At 40.0% G+C, this 19,369-nt stretch overlaps 1 protein-coding gene across 1 annotated transcript; it reads right to left on the bottom strand.

The window, feature by feature from the left end:
• Positions 1 to 212: 212 nt before the first annotated feature.
• LOC108939114 (uncharacterized) lies at positions 213 to 4,447 on the bottom strand. Its single transcript, XM_018760249.2, has 6 exons — positions 4,342 to 4,447; positions 3,847 to 4,188; positions 3,584 to 3,757; positions 2,492 to 2,571; positions 2,259 to 2,330; positions 213 to 227 (listed from the first exon to the last, which is right to left on the bottom strand). The coding sequence occupies exons 1-6, from the start codon at positions 4,376 to 4,378 to the stop codon at positions 213 to 215; spliced, it is 720 nt and encodes a 239-aa protein (XP_018615765.2). The 5' UTR covers positions 4,379 to 4,447.
• Positions 4,448 to 19,369: the final 14,922 nt, after the last annotated feature.

Below are 19,369 nucleotides of genomic sequence, written 5' to 3'. Positions count from 1 at the left end.
GTACATTTTTAAATTAAAACAGCATATATGCTGGAATTGTTCATTTTTTGTGCACTTTGTAGACACTCCACTTGTGGAGGGGCGTGCAGGCCATCACAGACCACAAGACACCATCACAGACCTGTGGGACTGATGTTTCCCTCCCACTCAATGACTCCTACTCATGTTTTGAAAGAACAAGCAGTGCATAGGCATACAAGTTCCCTCCACCCTCAGATGACCAGGTTCTGCATGTGACAGCGGCCAGTGTGTGGAAAACCCTGAAAAACTGTCGATCCTGACGGGATACCTGGACGGGTAATTAGAAACTATGCTGAGCAGCTGGCAGACACCCTCTCAGAGATCTTTAACATCTCACTGGCACAAGCACTTGTCCTCGCATGCTTCAAGACCACCGCCATCATCCCGGTGCCAAAGCAGTTTCATGTGTCCTGCCTGAATGACTACTGATTGACTCTGGCCTGTGTACTGCACTGTCCTGTATTTGCACTCATCTTGATTTGTAGCACACTGCACTATATGTTCTGTGTGGCACAGAGGACCAAGAGAAACATGTTTTGTAGATGCTATTTCTTTGTACAGCTACAACAGGTCTTCTGGACATGATGTTGAACTTGACAATACAAGGGGTCAAATATGCATCTGAAAATGCATTTGTATTTTGCTGCTATTACATTTTTAAACCTTATTTTAGCAAAGTGATTAGAGCTGCCTCTGGATAAGTGTTTATTGAAGATGGATGGATGGAGCTATTACCTTGCACTTGTAGGACCTGAGATTGAATCATACCTCCTGCTGCTGTATCTTTAAGTATGGCACGTCCCCTAAATTGCATCAGTGAAAATTACCTATCTGTGTAAATGAGTAAATCACAATAGGTAAGTTATAAATCACTTCGGAGAAAAGTGTCAGCTAAGTAAATAAGTGTACATTTAATGTGTGTGAGATAATAAAAGCTGGAGCCCTCGCATATGACTGGGAAGAGTATAATCGAAAGCCATCCACTTCCCAAACCTACAAATCCAACATAATGATAACTAAAAGCTCACATTTGAAGGAGTAGAAATGCTTGCAGCAATCTGAAGGGTTGATATTGGGTTTTGCTTGCTCCGATTTCTTCATGGGACCTTCTATATTTAGATGGTTCCAGGCCAATGTGACTCAGCACCAATTATTTGTTTGTTTGTTTGTTTCTAATAAAACATATGAAACCTTGGTTTGTGTGGAATATCTGTTGACTTTGTCCTTTGTCTTTCAACAGGCTCATTGTTTTTGATGAATAAGTAAATGGCTTTTGGGAGTTTTTGAAGGATCTTTCTTGTCTTCATTTATCTTCATTTAGTATTCTTTTTTGTCCATTTTAAAAAATCTGTGGAAATTTCTATGGATTTTTTGGGTTGACTACATTCACTCATTTAGTGGATGCTTTTCTCCAACTTGCTATATAATCTTAGGAAAGTACTTTCAGTGGCAAAGAATTAGAGACACATTCACACTTCATGCTAATAGATACATGCCTGCGACAATAAATTCAGAGGTGTTTTGTCTCTCCATCTCATCACATCAGTTAAAATGTTACTGTGTTTATATATAGCTTGTGGTTGGAAATACTGGTCTAGTGGAGAAGATGGTGCGGTTTGACATGTCTACTGGAAGGCTTAACTGAATGTGCATTCTGTTATAAACAATCTTTAACCCTTTTGAGAGCATCATACCTTTTCAGCCTTGTCCTGTGATATATTTTGGTTAAAATCATTTTAAAAAGAATACAGTATTTAGGTGCGTAGTATAATATTTTCTTGAAGAAACCTTTTGAAGGGATATCATTCATACTCAGTACTCATTTAGGTACTTTAATGCGGACAAAAATTTTTACAAAATTCTTTCAGAAGTGACATACACAGAGTTTATATTGCCCTAGAGCATGAACACTTGACATTTTAACAAATGAAACATTGCATACATGATTTTTCTTCATAAATGCATTGTACATTATTTGACCAGAAATGTAAAACCTTCCAGTTTACATTACTTCATATCTTTTTTTATTTGTAAAATGTGCTTTGACAAAGACATAAGCAGATGAAAACTTTTATACAAATCTCTAACCATTCAACATCTGTTGCTTATTTGGTAAAGGACCCCAAACAAAACAAATCCTATTAATCAGCAAAGAAATCAACATTACTTTCTTTTCTCCTTAAACTGTTTCTCATCACATGTGTTACTGCAGAGTAAGTACTGAACTGGTCCTGTACTGGAGATGTTTTGGTCCGTTTGCCTTTAGCTGGGATATCTAACGTGGCATAATGCAACCCATCATCTTCCTCCTACCAGTATCAAATAACAAAATATCATGTTTAGTTTTTGGAAAACATAAAACTTTGTATTGAAGAAAAAATATATTCTTCTCACAAGAGTATTTCACTTAAATGAAGATAATAGTGACATGGATTCTGTATTACTGCTTCTGTAAAACTGTAGTCTGTACCTGTACTCTGTCTTTACTCCTCTCCTGTTGTCCCCTTTCTCTGCATCTGAATTCAGGCTTCACGGGAGAACAGGTTTCCCCTGTTCAATGAATACAGAGGAAATAAATTATATGATTAACCTCTCAGAGCAATCACGGTCAGGTAAAATATGTTAAAATGGAGAATTAAAAAAAGAAAAAGCAATACATGTAGAAACAACCAGTATAAATGATTCATTATGAAATTCAGAGTGATGTACTCTATGTCAACTATAATTATTTAAATATTTCTTTACCCTTATTTACCATATAATTTACAAATTTGTAAATATTTATATATTGTTTATTATGATAGAGCTTTATAAAAAATGTCTTGTTCAAATTGAGTATTTAATCTGTCATAAGACACCCTAAGCAAGTTTTGAACCCCAAACCCACCAGAGAGCAGAGCACAGCCAAACTCACTGCACCACCACGCACTCTGTTATTTCTAATACTAAATAAAAAATCATGAAGATTTTGTGATTCTCTGAAAAGCTCTTTAAATCTTGTGATTATTTGTATCCATTTTGTGGAATACAAATAATCAAAAGACTTACAGAGCTTTTGATTTTGTTTAAACAGTAGCATTAAAAGTTTTACAAAACTTTTTCCTGTTAGCACTGTTTTCATTTCAGTACAAATTTACAGTTCGTAACTGAGAACTCTGTTACATACATTGTTGGTCCGGTTGCTTGCATTTTTAAATTCAATGTAAATAGTCACTTTCTGAATGTTTGAAGTATACATATTCCCAACAGCTTTATTTATCTTATTTATAAAGAAGCAAATAGTACATTTGCTTTGATATAAAATTATACAAAGCATATAATTCACCATAATATCTAATTGCATGCCGGACTTCCACAAATTTGTATGTTTTATGTTTTTTTTTGGTTCGCAACTGAAACACTGAAAGATTTCCGATACACATTATTTTTACGGTAAAGTCTATCAGAAGAACCTTACATGGATTAGACCAAGAGGATTACAAGTAATCACAAGATTCCAGCTTTCCAACAGCACAGTGAATATTTCACATTTAAAGAACTGTGCGATATATGAAAGGCCTACCGTTTCTGCGATAACAGAGCCAACAGAGACAGGCTGTGAGGGGCACAGCAGTAACCAGGACACAGACTGGACACACAGCAGCCAGCAGGACCCAGCACTTCTCTTTTGTCCTCTCGGGAGGTGGAGGAGATGGAGGAGACGGTTGAACCACAGTTGTAGTACTGCTGGATCTCTCTGTTTGAAGAGTAACAAAGACAGAAAGTGTATTTACTCTAGATCTTCCCAAAAGAGAAGTATATAAAAAATACATGTGAGTACATCACCTCTGTAAAGCAGGTGTCCGTGTCCAATGTACTTCATTGAGCCACTCGTGGTAAGACAGTAAAATAGTCCCAAATCAGACGCTCTGATATTTAAAATGTTCAGACTGATGGAGTTATTTTCTTTGTTGAACTCGGCAATATAGCTTTGAAAGAAGTTTTTAACGGCAAAACTACCGTTTCTCCAAGATTTCACAGAGACAATTAAGAAAGGCGTTTGATCAGATTGTTGTCCGAACCAAAGTGTTTCTTCCGAGTGTATGCAGCTGCAGTGAAGTGTGACATTGTCCCCAAGTTTAACTGCTCTCTTCTCAACATCTGCAGCACATTCACAAATCAAGGAACCTGCACAAGTGGAACAAGACAGGACACATTTAACTATCATACAAACAGAAATATTTAAATAACTGAGGTGGCGTTAACCTTTTTAGCATATGAACCTTTAATTTATTTAATATAATTATTAAATGAATAAATTTATTTTGTCATGCTACTCACAGTATAAGGCAACAAAAGCCATCCAGAGCCAGGTCATGATGAAGCTTTCTTTATGTGGTCTGCCAGGCTTCTTAACCACTTCTTTAATCTGCGGAAATTGCCTTAAATGGCATTGAGCAAAGAAACTTGTTCCTGACTTGTACTGAGTTTTTGCTGCATTAGCTCAACCTTTTGTTGAATAAGGGCAAGCTTTTTAATTGGATCATTTCCAGCAGTGTACTTGTGTTCTGTATACACCCCAAGCTTCACGCTTGTCTCATTGCTCTGACTGTCTGAACTGCAGAACTCCCATGATGTCCTGCAGGTCTCCTTTGACTTGTATACATACGGTAAATGTAGCTCCCATAATAATTGTTCCTGCAACTGAAAGACTGAAGATGATAAACTAATTGTTAATTGGAGCATTTTCATAATTTGTTGTCCTTTACTATCACACGTAGCAATTTAGTTCAATTTAATTTGATTTGTTTGACAATTCATTAGACGAGTCAAACACCGGTAGCTGAGACGGCGTCTTTGGAAAGAATGGAGTCCCTGTTCGACGTAAGTTCTATCCTCAATGTATCATCTGATGGCACACCTGTGTGTTGTGTATCATGTAACATGTTTTGTTTGGTTGCACCTGCTGACATTGTAGAAGATTTCATTTGCTCGAAATGCATAACAGATAATGACTTGGTGCGGAAGGTCCGCGATTTAGAAGAGCGCATTAAGAATTTGATTTCTATACGAGAAACGGAGAGTTGGTTGAACTCGGTGTGTCCCGATGCCTCCGTAGTGTCGAACTCGGCGTCGACATTTACAGGCCCCAGTACAGCTAATGAGAAGCCAGGTACCCCGGAGCGCTCTCACGGCGACTGGGTTACGGTTCGGAGTAAGAAGTCGAATAAAGCAAAATCTAAGCGGATTTCTGGTTCGGGTTCTCCTGTCCAAACCCAAAATAGATTTTCGGCTCTAAGCAGTTCACCTAATAATAATAATGTGCTCATTTTGGGGGATTTGGCTGTCCGAAATGTTAAGGTTCAGGGGCCTGGGAATCAAAATGTAAATGTAAAGTGTTTCCCATGCGCACATCACGTGTGTCCGACATGCAGGCTCGTGTCAGTTCTCTGGCCGATAATGCCGTGTCGACTATGATGGTGCATGTCGGTGGTAAAGATATTCGTTATCAGCAGTTTGAGGTGTTAAAGAGCCGATTTATTTCTATGTGTAATAAGGCCAGAAGGAAATGTTGTAATCTAGTGTCTGGTCCTTTACCTAGACTTTTCATGGAGGATATAGTGTACAGTAGACTGGTGTCTTTTAACAGGTGGTTAGAGACATGGTGCTGCTCCAATCGTATACCATTTGTTAATAACTGGGATGATTTCTGGGAAAAGTCCAGGTTTTCACACATGATGGTGTACACCTCAACTGGAGTGGTTCGTTTGTTTTATCCAAGAACTTGGCCTGCAAGTTGCAGGACTGACTCATGGTCCATGGATCATCTCCTTTAGCAGCTTTGTGTATTGATGGGTCTGCTACTCATTCTGATATCAGTAGTCATTTCTCATGTGATGGGGTTTCTTGTGCCTTGTCGAGTGTGGGCCTAAAAACTTTAAATAAAAGCGTTAACTTAAGTGCAGCCAAAACATACAAACTGTTATAAGCCAGGCCACGGCGTTTAACCAGACTTAGTGAAACTTTAGGAGCGCTTGCACCAGAAACCTAAAATACACGATTAAAACAAACATTCTCAACTTACCACCGAGGCCAAACTGTAATATAAAAATGCTGTCTGTTAAATATTCGTTCACTAACAAGTAAAGCTGTGCTAGTAAACGACTTAATATTAAGTTACAAGTCCGATCTATTCTTTCTTACCGAAACCTGCCTCGGTGAGTCCGATACGTAGGATTCCGCTAATAGAAGCCGCTCCGGACGGATATGATTATTTCCATAAATGATCTCGTTCTGTGCGTCGCGGAGGTGGAGTCGGCGTTCTTTTCAATAGATTACAAATAACACCGAGAAATCGTGATAAATATCACCTCGTTTGAAGCTCTACAATTAGATTTCAACTCAAACCCCAATATAATTATTCCTTATCTACTACTGTCCACCTGGACCGTACTCCTCTTTTCTCGAGGAATTTAATTTAGCAACTTCATGACCGATTTAGTCATTAATCATGACAAAATTATCCTGATGGGTGATTTCAGTATTCATGTAGACTTGTCGTCGGATACTAGTTTTCTGTCTCTCTTAAACTCCGTCGGTTTTACCCGAGAAGTTATTACCGGTCCTACTCATTCCCGTAACCATACGCTCGATCTCGTCATAACCTGCGGCGTAGATGTTAATCATGTTAATATTATTCCTTTAAACGAGGCTATTTTGTGATCATCATTTAGTAACCTTTGATCTACACCTGCTCGTGCCGTTTGACAATAGTAAGTGTAAGACCAAGTCGTGCAGCATATGACAATACTACTGCTAAAATTATTGATCATATTAGGATCTTGAATTTTGTAACGAGCGTAGATGGCTTTAGATTATATCTCGGTGCTAAAATTCGACTCTGCGGCTCCACCAAAAACTAAACTTATTCGAACGGTAAGAAACTCGCCATGGTTCAACGAATCAACTCGTGCAATAGGGATGTCGTAAATTAGACTAGAGCGATCCGATCTGGTCCGATTGTTTAAAAAAAAAAACATATAAAAAAGCACTTTTTCATGCAGCCAGATCCGAATACTACGCAAAGTTAATTGATGAAAATCATAATAATAAGAACCCTCGCTTCCTGTTTAATACCATCGCTTACTTAACTGGTAAACACATAAACAAACAATCATGTATTTCTGCTACCATTACTAGTCTAATGATGAATTTATGTCATTTTTCAATAATAAATTAGAGAATATCCGCAAATCCATAGTGCCCTCGAGTTCGGTTTTAGCCACCATAAGCGCTTCTGACGATAATAGTTGTCCGCACCATCTCAGTAGCTTCGAGGTAATAACTGTAGAGGAAATTACCGCGCTAATTCGCTCTATGAAAGGTACAACCTGTCCTTAGACCCAGTCCCCACTAAATTACTGGAAATCTGCAGTTTCCGTGCTTGCAGAACCTATTGTTAATATTGTTAAAACGTCGTTACTACTACTAGTCTAAAATGCCTGCTTCCAAAACGCTTTTAAAATCGCCGTTTTTAGACCCCTAAAAAATCGGATCTGGACTGTAAATAACCCATGTAAATATAGACCGATCTCCAATCTACCGTTTTTATCCAAAATTCTAGAAAAAATCGTAGCTTCCCAAATTGTAAAATGTCTTAATCATCATAATATATTTGAAAAATTTCAGTCTGGTTTCCGCACAGTGGTCGCAGCACTGAAACGGCACTTACACGTGTTGTTAATGATGATATCGTTCTCATTTCTTCTGATGCTGGTCAGATCTCTATTCTTATGTTACTCGACTTGAGTGCTGCGTTTGATACTGTAGACCATAGTATCCTACTGTACTAAGTAGACTTGGAAACCTGGTTGGACTAAGAGGTACCGTTCTGAAGTGGTTTGAATCGTATTTAGCTAACCGTGAACAGTTTGTATTGAAATCTTGACGACTGCACCCCTCTATCTCTACTACGGTTCAGTATGGTGTGCCACAGGGCTCTGTGTTGGGTCCATTACTGTTCTCACTTTATATGTTATCATTCGGTGACATTATTCGCAAACACAATGTGAATTTCCATTCGTATGCCGATGGCATACAGCTGTATGTATCGTTTAAGCCTGATGATCCATCACATGTGGTGTTGTTAGCTAACTGTTTTACCAGTATAGAATTATGGATGAGTAATAATTTTTTATCTCTAAATGTCAGTAAAACAGAGGTACTTGTGGTGGGTGGTGATGCTAAAACTCTTGACATAATCACGCCAATCTTTACAACAAATGGTATTACCTTCAGGCGTACTTTTGGGTGTCCTGCTGGATGGAAAGCTGTCATTTGTATCGCATGTAAATGCTTTGACTAAGTTGTGCTTCCTTCAGTTAAGAAGCATAGCTAAAATGCAGCGATTCCTTTGTAGATGGAATTCTGAGAAACTGGTTCATGCTTCTGTTTCCAGCAGGCTGGATTACTGTAATGCTTTATTGTTGGGTTGTCCATACCAGACTGTATCCAGGCTACAGTTGGTACAAAATTCTGCTGTGAGAATTATCACTAGAACTAGGAAGTTTGACCATATAACACCCAGGATGGGACGCCAGTCTGTCACAAGGCACCCCAAGCAGGACTTGAACCCCAGACCCACAGGAGAGCAGGACTGCAGTCCAACCCACTGCGCCACCGCACCCCCTTCATTAGATGCAGGTTATCTTAAAGTACCTGTGATCAATAAGACCTCAGTATTAGATCTTAGTTAAAGAGCACCTAAACTGTGGAATAGTCTACCAGTTACTGCCAGAAATGTCCCGTCTGTTTCTGTTTTCAAATCCCGACTAAAGACTTACATGCTCACTCAGGCAATCCACCTCGTAATGTAATTCCACCTGTCTTGGTTGTTTATCACCTTTATAAAAATGCATATTAAATTTACTTAAGTAACAAATCACTAACTCTGTTCCATCTTCTCGTTGAGCACTACCTCGTTACATAAGACCTGAGGAGGCTGGCCAGTGGTGACAGACGAATCCCGTGCTGACAGAGGATGATGTCCATCTGCCATGACGATCAAAACGTTCCATGCCGAGCTGGGGATCCAAGATGCCATTTACCAACAATATCATTATTACTTGTTACACAATGGGTTACAATTGTTACTCAGTCTAGAATGTCCAGGAGGGGTGGGCAACCAGGGGGGTGCGGTGGTGCAGTGGGTTGGACCACGGTCCTGCTTTCTGGTGGGTCTGGGGTTCGAGTCCCGCTTGGGGTGCCTTGCAACAGACTAGCATCCCGTCCTGGGTGTGTCCCCTCCCCCTCTGGCCTTGCACCCTGTGTTACCGGGTAGGCTCCGGTTCCCCGCGACCCCGTATGGGACAAGCGGTTCTGAAAATGTGCGTGTGGGTGGGCAACCACTGGCCCGTAGACCCCCAGAGGTTTTTTTCTCCCTCAACCTTCAGTTGGGAGTTTTTTCTTTCCCCGGCAGCCAGTAGGTATACTTATAGCTCTATAATAAGTTCTTCATTATGGTAGCCATTAGTCGACTATCTGTTTGTATCTGTTTTTCTTGCTTTATGCCTGTGCTAAAGCGCTCCGTGTCACTGCGTGAGAAGAGCGCTCTATAAAAATAAATTGAATTGAATTGAATATTCACCAAAGACTGAACAGATGTTTTGAGCACTCAGGCTTCTTAGAGAAGGTTGTGAAGGAACCGAGACAAAAAAAAACCTTGAAGAAAGGTTTTCTAGGCAATGCGTTTTGGGGATCTCTTGATTTGGTTGTCATGTCAAGTCAAGAGGGCACTGAAAATACAGTTGCCAGAAACACTTTGAGGAGCTCAAACCTGTGAACATGCACTCCTGTCAGGAGGCAGTATCTGCCATCTCTGGCAGATTAAAATCCAACACTGATCCTGAAGATGCTATGGCAGTGTGAAGTCTGTTTAGTGGCAGGGTTGAACTACTCATCAACAGTTTAGCTCAGGAACATTTCCAAAGGGAACAAGTTGTACCCTACCTTTTTGACGACCCAGCGGAACCCATGCAACTGGACCGAGGGCGTTTGCATGAAAGAGCATGACGGTTTCAGGCATGCTGGAGTCTCTACTGTGGGGAGGGGGACCATCATGTCTGAACATGACCGTGTCAGCCCAAGAGGCAAGAAGCCCCAACTTCTAAGTAAATGGACTGGGTAAGTGGTATCTTATTACCTTCCTCATAATTAGGACTATCTGTTCATATTTGCTGGGATAAAAACCCAGTATGTCCACATAAGTTGGTGGACTCTGGGGCAGCAGGAATCTTTATGGGCTCTAATTTGGTGCTTTCTATGGGCATGTCAACCCATCGAAACCCAGGCATCATATTAGCACCCTGGATGGTCAGCCAATGGGTTCTGGTATTGTAGACAAGAAAAAACAGTTGATTACAATGCAGACAGGTGTATGTCACACAGAAAAGGTATTTCTTAATCCCATAATATCAGGTGTCCTTTGGTTGAGGATGCATGATACCAGATTCTTGTGGAGCTCTGAGGAGCTTGTCTCTTGATGAAAGCAATGTAGATATACCTGTTTACATTAGCCCTGTCGCACGACGTCCATAAAAAGTCCTGATCCCAAGCCCGCTATGAACATCCACTCCTAGTACCAGAATTTATCATAAACACAGAGTGATTCCGTATGTGAACTCAGTTGCAGAAGTTATTTGATCGAGAGCCACCACAAACTGTAATAGGTGTGGATGTGAGGGGACGGCACTGGGAATAGAAGATTATGAGTTCATATCGGTGTTCATATCACAGAGGTCATCACATGGTTGACTCACACTGAGGCAGTGATAAAAACAGCTCACCAACACCTCTTCTTCCTCAGATGGCTGAGCCCTAACATCCTCAAATCATTCTACACCTGCACCGTGGAGAGCATCCTGACTGGCTGCATCACCGCCTGGTATGGGGACAGCACCACCCTCAACCACAAAGCTCTGCAGAGTGGTGCGTACAGCCCAGCAATGTCAGAGGTGGGCTTCCCTCCCTCCAGAACATCTACACCCGGCGGTATGTGAGGAAAGCAAGGAGGATCAGAGATTCCAGCCACCTGAGCTATTGACTACTCTCGCTTCTACCATCAGGCAGACAGTATCGCAGCATCAGATCCCCCACCAGCAGACTGCGGGACAGATTCTTCTTGCAGGCCATCAGACTGGTGAACTCTAAACGCCAGCACACGCACAACCTACTCTACCTCCCATGTATATTGCATCTGCACACCTTTGAGTCCCACATGTATATTGTAGTATGTGAACACTACATACTGTACAGGTGTTTATTGTGTATATTTTTTGTAGTCCGTGTATTTGTAACTTATGCTGAAGAGCTGCGGAAAACACACCAAAGGTTTTCACCACCTGTACACTTGTAGTTGTGGTGAAGTGATAATAAAATAATTTCATTTATTACACGAAGGACGAAGATGAGGTAGATAGCTCTATTTGCTATAGTAGGCAAGATCGTGGTCGAGGCACTATGTTCATTAATTTAGCTGACACTTTTCTCTAACGCTGTTTACAATGCTAAGCAAGCTACAATAATTTACCCATTTATACAGCTCGGAAACTTTCCTGGAATAATTTAGGGGAAGAACCTTGCTCAAAAATAGTACAGCTGGAAGTGGGATTTTAACCTGTAACTTCTGGGTCTAAAGGCAGCAGTTCTATCCACTACACTAAACTCTACTCCACTCTCAAACACTCAAACTGTTTGTCAGATGTCTTCAATGACTTGTTTTTAAGTAAGTTTAATATGCATCTTCGATGCCTTTTACTATAGTAATAAAAGGGATATGACACAGAAATGCAAACCAGGCCCCCTCTCGTGGTAGAATGAAGACACTGTTCACTACAGAGGAGTTCCCAGTTACTGCCGTGTTGAATCTCTGTCTGTTTGAAATAGTGTTATGTAGAGAATTTGCTGTGTAGTATTTTAAAATATTTTAACTTGCACTTGCATTATTAGATTTTTCAGTTTAAAGAGTGCAATATAAACTTATTTACTTTGAATCTTCAACAGCAAAGACCTGCTTTTGCTGTGTCTTGCACTTACCTCCTGAATATACATACTCTCAGTTAATGTTGGCTTGATTGTCCAGTCTAAGTTCACTACCTCTTTTCACTGAACACCCTGTAAATAATCTTCACCTGGTTCCACCAGTTCACCCTTGTCTGTGTCTCTTATAGCCAGTCTCCCTGCCAGGGAAAAGGTCACAATCATATTTGAACCACTGAAGTCAGAGCAGCTGTAGAATTTGACTTCCACAACAGTAAGCTTGAATACAAGTACTGGAACTTCCATACTCTTTATATTATTTATGAAAAATCACTGATAATTCCCTAGCAGTGCACCAATGTCAGTTATTTTCAAATTACCACATCTGATTTACTGTATAAAAACATATTTTAACATTCCAAATTTACATTGATCATGGTCCAGGGTAAGAGCAGAAACAAAATTCCTCTAGTAACATTACATGCTTAAAACTGGCGTAACACCATTGTCAGCTGGACTGCCTATACATTTCATGACGTGGGATTTTATACACTATAAAGCCATTGAATGTTCACATATTGCAGGTAGATGGCAGTAAAACATAGTATAACATATAGATGCTTGCCAAATGAGTAAATATAAATGGCAGTAAAGCACACCCAACCAGAATAGGATTATGTAACTGCCTTAATTCAATGAGTTTGGTATTTGTTGGTTATTGTAATAGTACAAAAAGAAGGACTGTTACCCACAGTGATAATAACGCTATGGGCGGCATGGTGGCGCAGCAAGTAACGCTGCTGTCTCATGTAGGTTCGATTCCTGCTCAGTCTGCGTGGAGTTCGTATGTTCTCCCTGTGTCTGTGTGGGTTTCCTCCCACAGTCCAAAGACATGCTGTTCAGGTTCCCCCATAGTGTGTGAGTGATACAGAGAGAGTGTGTTTCACTGATGTATAGATCTGAGTGACCCATTGTGAGTAGTATAAGTCATCTTGGTGAATAAGGTGTGTGGGCTAGGAACACTACATTGTATCTGTCGTAAGTTGCTTTGGAGAAAAGCATCTGCTAAGTGAATAAATGTAAAGCTGAACGCAGCAAGAAGATCATTCATGCTGTACATACTTATGGCACTAAATAGGAAATTGCTTAACAACTTAAAATATGTAGTGCTGTTTTTTTAGTGTAACTTGTAGTTAATTTCTCATATTTTAGAACTTCAAGTTACACCTTCTATATTCAAATACAGGTCCTACAAAAGCTGGTGTACTATAGAAAAGCCATTGTCCCAGAGTCCTGTGTGGACTTTGTGAGTTACAAAAGTTACAAGGATGGAATGATTTAATATCTCTACACTCCCACTTACTCAGCAGTATGTCCTGCCTGCAGTGCTGAGTTTTCTCTATTGCTTTTTGGGGGTTTGCCTTCCATCTGGCCTCCATCGACCCCATTCGCCCTGTCTGGGCACCACTTTTCCTACACCTATTACTGGGTGGACTGTTGCTGCCATAGGCTTCATTTACTGTTTTTAATTTTTCACAGCCGACCCCATCGCTTGTGCTATCTCTTAGTGCTATACCTCAGATTGGCTCCCACTGTTTTCCATCACTTAATCCCCCATTACAATACACCAGTACACTCTCTCCCCTGAGTTCCTTTGCTGTGTTGACTCTTTTAGCAAGTTGCTTTCCTGCTCACGAAGCTCACTGTCTCCTGCTCACCTGTCGGCAGGTGGGTTTCTGTTTCTTTGTGCTCCTCTTCTCATGTCTCAGGCACCTTGTTTTGGAGGGCTTTTACACTATCATACACATTAAACCAACTAAACCAACATGCACTAGTTCCATCATTCATGGAGTCAGCAGTTTTTTTACTGAAAACCTAAATAAGAATTTTTCACTGGAGCTATTTCAGAAATAATGTATGTCATAACTAATTTCCAGATATTGATTTGCCTTTTTCTGCACAATCCATACACATTACCAGGAATAAACATGGCCATTCTTCCTTCGTTCTATCAGTCTGAACAGCTGTTATTTCTTCTGGGTGTCCCTTGCAAGACCAGTTGTGTAGGTGAATGACACCAATATTTGTTTCATATGCTCTCCTTGGGGTAACCAGTTCCAGTAGTAGTAATGTGAACAGTGTATGGTAGTGTATTTCAGTGTAGACTGTCATCTATCACACTTGAGAAGCTTGTCAGGTGATGAACAAGATGATAGTAATTTCTAATGGCCGTCACTTGTCAGTTGTTATCCTGACTGTGTCTGCATGGGCCTCAGTTGTAATTTGAATGTAATATCCAGCTCTTGAACGTTGAAAACACTTTTATTGGCTGTTTTGCTCACCTTTACCAGCATCCCGGAGTCCAGCAAATGCCCTAAAATACCTTAAGTGAAAATATGTCAAGAGACTAATAATAATGTAAAGATGGACCCTGAATTCCCTAAATTATATGTGTATACAGGTTGAAGATTTTCCCTTGTTACCAAACAGTCGCATTAATATTCTCATGCTCTTTCTGCACTCCTCTCCCAGTGGGCCAGCGGAAGTTTACCAGGCCTTTCCGTTGTCAGCTGACTGCCACCCAATCACAATCCCTACATAAATTAAACAAAGCATTTCAAATATTAGGGGGGCACGCTGGCATGTCGGGCTTAGTCGGGTCCCACTCTGTGGCGGGTCTGGGGTTCGAGTCCTGCTTGGGGTGCCTTGCGACGGACTGGCATCCCATCTGGGGTGTGTCCCCTCCCCCTCCAGCCTTGTGCCCTGTGTTGCTGGGTTAGGCTCCAGTTCACCGGGACCCTGCTTGGAACAAGAGGTTTCAGACAGTGTGTGTGTGTGTGTGTGTGTGTGTGTGTGTGATTCCAAATATTTCAAAACCAGATTATTATTTCACACCATTTTAAAGACCAAAAATTTAAGTTGACTAATAAACAAACCGACAGAATTTGAAATGAATTAATCAAATCTATTTGAATAAAATTTTATTAGAAGAAATATGTTCATCAGAGTCCTGCGATAACTTTATTCAGCAATTAAAAATGTGGCTGACTGGACTGGCTACAGAAATGGGCAGGAAAAAACTGGACGCTCATCCGCCCTGTAAAAGACCCGGATCTCAGGTAGACTCTCTTGAGCCGCTTTCGGAGACGAACCGACGGTAGAACAGGAGAGAATAACGCATGTAAATTTCTACATGACTGTTCACTCGGTTAATTACGGTAGTAAGAACGAAAACGAGACCGGATGTCGCGTGCCCTGCTGAAAGGTTTCGTACTTTGTGATTGTAGTACACACACACACACACACACACACACACCTTCAGAGCCGCTTGTCCCATACGGGGTCACGGGGAACCAGAGCCTACCCGGCAACACAGGGTGTAAGGCCGGAGGGGGAGGGGACACACCCAGGACGGGACGCCAGTTCGTCGCAAGGTACCCCAAGCGGGACTCGAACCCCAGACCCACCGGACAGCAGGACTGTGGTCCAACCCACTGCGCCACTGCGCCACCGCACCCCCCGTGATTGTAGTAGGTTTTGTAAATTAAACAGGGCAAATAACGTACTTTTGAATAGTTTTTACATGACAGGTCTTATCACGTAAACATTTTTGCTACTTGCTAGGACGTTTGCAAGTAAGGCTGCATAAAACAAAGAAAAAAAGTGACATCCAAAATGTCACGAAGACGTTTTTAGATCAAATGTATATAACAGTTGTTGTCAAAGGACTGAACGACGCCGGGTCTTCAGACGTAGCGGTGCGAATGTCCAGTGTTCTGCAGTGGAACCCAACATTTTCCACCTGCCAACAGCAAAGAACATTTTTTTTTTTTTTTTTTTTAACGTTGGAATGAAAATGCTGTAAGAAAAACGATGCGAGCGAAGTGCGATGTATCAGTCTATGTACCTGTACTGTGTTTTTACGCCCATCTTCCTGCTCTGCTGCTTCACATCGGACTGTAGTAGACATGACTGACAAAGACAGGATTCTCGCATTAATTTTCCATAAAAAATGACGGGTACTATTATCATTCAGCTTCTTTAAATATGCCAAAGATAAATGGAGATTTACATGAAAGGTCATTCAATATTCAGTTCCTATCCTCTATATCCATTTTTATTACTTCAGTTCTTCACCTATAAAATCAGTATACATGAATTCTCATGTTAAATGTCTGTATATTGTTGTTTAAAATTGTATATACAGTTTACATCTTTTGAACTTTTACTTTCCAATTGTAGAACATCACATTCTTTTCATAAGCAAAGTCTGTCATTATTAAGAACAACCTATGAAAAATTGTGGTTCTGATTGCTTGTAAATTTTGTATTCAGTGGAAACAAAATTTATGAAAAATAATATTTTTTTTCTCCTTTAAAAATGTGTATATACAATACTGTGTTATATATGTTTACAAATTACTTTTAATGTTTACCTTTGTGAACTGTGTGTTACTTCTGTTTTTTTTTACAGCTTGTGTACTTTTGTAAGTTTGCAGTTAAAAGACTAATAATAAAAATGCGCAGCTTTAAATTTTAAAAATACTGTATGCAGACTGTTCTTTATGATGTGCAACAGTATTCCCACGAGTCATTTTTACTTTTCTGTGTGTATAATGTGTGTAGTTTTGTTAGATATATGCTATACTGTGTATAGTTAGCATAGTGTCTACAGTTTGTGCAGATTTCAGCTCCTATTAGTAATGTTTACTGTTCTGACTGAGAAACTGCTGAGATTCCAGTTGCACTGTATGAGTAAATGGCAGTAAAGATTACTGACTTGATTTGAATAAAGATGTCTTTTTTGGATAATAACTATCACAGGTTTATGAGAAGAATCATAAATACACTGGAACAATAATCACAAGGTTCAGTGATTCAGTGTAGTTACTATTTCACATTTGAACAATTACGTGATATATGAAAGACCTACCGTTTCTGCGATAATGGAGCCAACAGAGACAGGCTGTAAGGGGCAGGGCAGTGACCAGGACACAGACTGGACACACAGCAGCCAGCAGGACCCAGCACTTCTCTTTTGTCCTCTCGGGAGCTGGAGGAGATGGAGGAGATGGAGGAGACGGTTGAACCACAGTTGTAGTACTGCTGGATCTCTCTGTTTGAAGAGTAACAAAGACAGAAAGTGTATTTACTCTAGATCTTCCCAAAAGAGAAGTATATAAAAAATACAGGTGAGTACATCACCTCTGTAGAACAGGTGTCCGTGTCCAATGTACTTCATTGAGCCACTCGTGGTAAGACAGTAAAATAGTCCCAAATCAGACGCTCTGATATTTAAAATGTTCAGACTGATGGAGTTATTTTCTTTGTTGAACTCGGCAATATAGCTTTCACTGGTATTTGGGAGGCATTTAGAGACTAAACTACCATTTCTTCCAGTTTTCACAGAGAGAATTAGGAAAGGTGTTTGATGACATCGTTGTCCAAACCAAAGTGTTTCTGCCAAGTGTGTGAAGCTGCAGTGAAGTGTGACATTGTCCCCAAGTTTAACTGCTTTCTTCTCAACATCTGCAGCAGATTCACGACTCAGGAAACCTGCACAAGTGGAACAAGACAGGACACATTTAATATTTAATTGTTATAGAAATTCATGCATCTCCATACCCTTCATTTTCAATACATATGTTGATTCAACTAAGATGCCTTTAAGTGGAACAACACAGGACAGGGAATGGTGTACAGGATACACTATATTTAATATGCAATTGCCTACTTTTTCACTACAGATACTGTCTTAAATTGTATATATGAACATTGTGTTTATTTTATTCATCACTATTAAATTTATTTTGTAATACTACTCACAGTGTAATACAGCAAGGGTCACAGAGAGCCACTTCATGATGCTTCACACTTTATGTGTAGCATTTATTCTTAACTTCTTTTTTCACTCTGTGGTTGTTGCCTTAAAAGGAAATGAAACAGTTGTTTCCTGTTTATTTCGCAGTATATCACAGTGCAGGTCAACAGCAAACATTTTGCTTTCACCAGTAACATGATGTCGTTAAAAGAGGTTTACCACTGCTGGTTCACTGCATGGGTATGAATTTATTTCATCATTAGATGTGGTACATTAGCGATGCAACTAAATAAGTTACATATGGCAAGCATGCCCAGATCCTAACTCCTGAGCCTGAGATGATTTTGATGTAAATAACCTCCTTTTGAAGACTCCAAAGAAAATAATTTATCAAGTTTCAGGATTTTTTATAAACTTCAGGTTAAGTGAAGCGCTGTACTTGTGACCACAGTAGAATCAAAGAAACAGTTCAGTTTTGTGGTATTACACCTTTTTTTCTATGAAGTTCCTAAACAATGCTTTTAAGCCACAAATCTGTTTCCAGTGAATGGTATAAAATAAAGAATTTCTCCGTAAAACCTGTTAATGATGATGACCAGTTTTCACACAAACAATGAGATGTTCCACTCACTCACTTCCTGTGGTTCATGGTCCTCAGTTTCTCCTCTTGTTTGAAGGAGGACCGGAAGTCCAACATCACAAGACTGTTACTGCCAAGAGCTCAAAACAGACAGCAGGACTAAAATAGTCAGAGTAACCCACTTTCTGTGTACATATCTCACTTATTCACATCTTCCTGTACAACATTTTCAAAGGGCTGTTTAAAGCCAGGTTAATAGCATATAATGTAAAATGTTGTTTAGGCCTATGTCAGTATTTGTGAGGACAGTAATGCTGTATTTTGTTTGTAATCGAATAATTATTTTCATTGTTTTATTTCTGAGATTTTTTTTTAATTAATGGATTGTGTGGTAGGGGGTGCGGTGGCGCAGTGGGTTGGACCGGGTCCTGCTCTCCAGTGGGTCTGGGGTTCGAGTCCCGCTTGGGGTGCCTTGCGACGGACTGGCGTCCCGTCCTGGGTGTGTCCCCTCCCCCTCCGGCCTTATGCCCTGTGTTGCCGGGTAGGCTCCGGTTCCCTGCGATCCTGTATGGGACAAGTGGTTCAGAGAATGTGTGTGTGGATTGTGCATTTTTAAATTAAAAACAGCAGATTTGCATTTTGCTTAAAATTTTAATTTTTTGTGCACTTTGAAGATTCAGGAAATGTGGATTTGTGAAAATATGTTTAGTGTTATAGTGTTATTGGTTTATTTCTCTTTTTTATATTTTCAATTAAGTTCCATATGATCATTTTCCCCTATTGTTTGTGGATGAACCAATGACTAGTGACACTAATACTAATGACTAATACTACTAATGACTAATGTCATTCATTAGTATAAAAAAGAATGGGAGTAAAATGGATGAACAAAATGAGTACTGTTATTCTACATTTTTCCAGTTTGAAGATTT

The sequence above is a fragment of the Scleropages formosus genome, chromosome 19 (assembly GCF_900964775.1).
Source record: "Scleropages formosus chromosome 19, fSclFor1.1, whole genome shotgun sequence".
Taxonomy (NCBI): Eukaryota; Metazoa; Chordata; class Actinopteri; order Osteoglossiformes; family Osteoglossidae; genus Scleropages; species Scleropages formosus.
Note: the sequence above shows the minus strand (reverse complement) of the source record. Positions and strands in the feature narration are given on the sequence as shown.

Coding starts and splice junctions, on each gene's coding strand:
- LOC108939114 (XM_018760249.2), bottom strand. CDS start 4,378: ATGACCTGGCTCTGGATGGCTTTTGTTGCCTTATACT. Junction 2,572..3,583: donor GCTCTGTTATCGCAGAAACG/GTAGGCCTTTCA, acceptor TTCATTGAACAG/GGGAAACCTGTTCTCCCGTG. Junction 2,331..2,491: donor GGAGTAAAGACAGAGTACAG/GTACAGACTACA, acceptor TGATACTGGTAG/GAGGAAGATGATGGGTTGCA.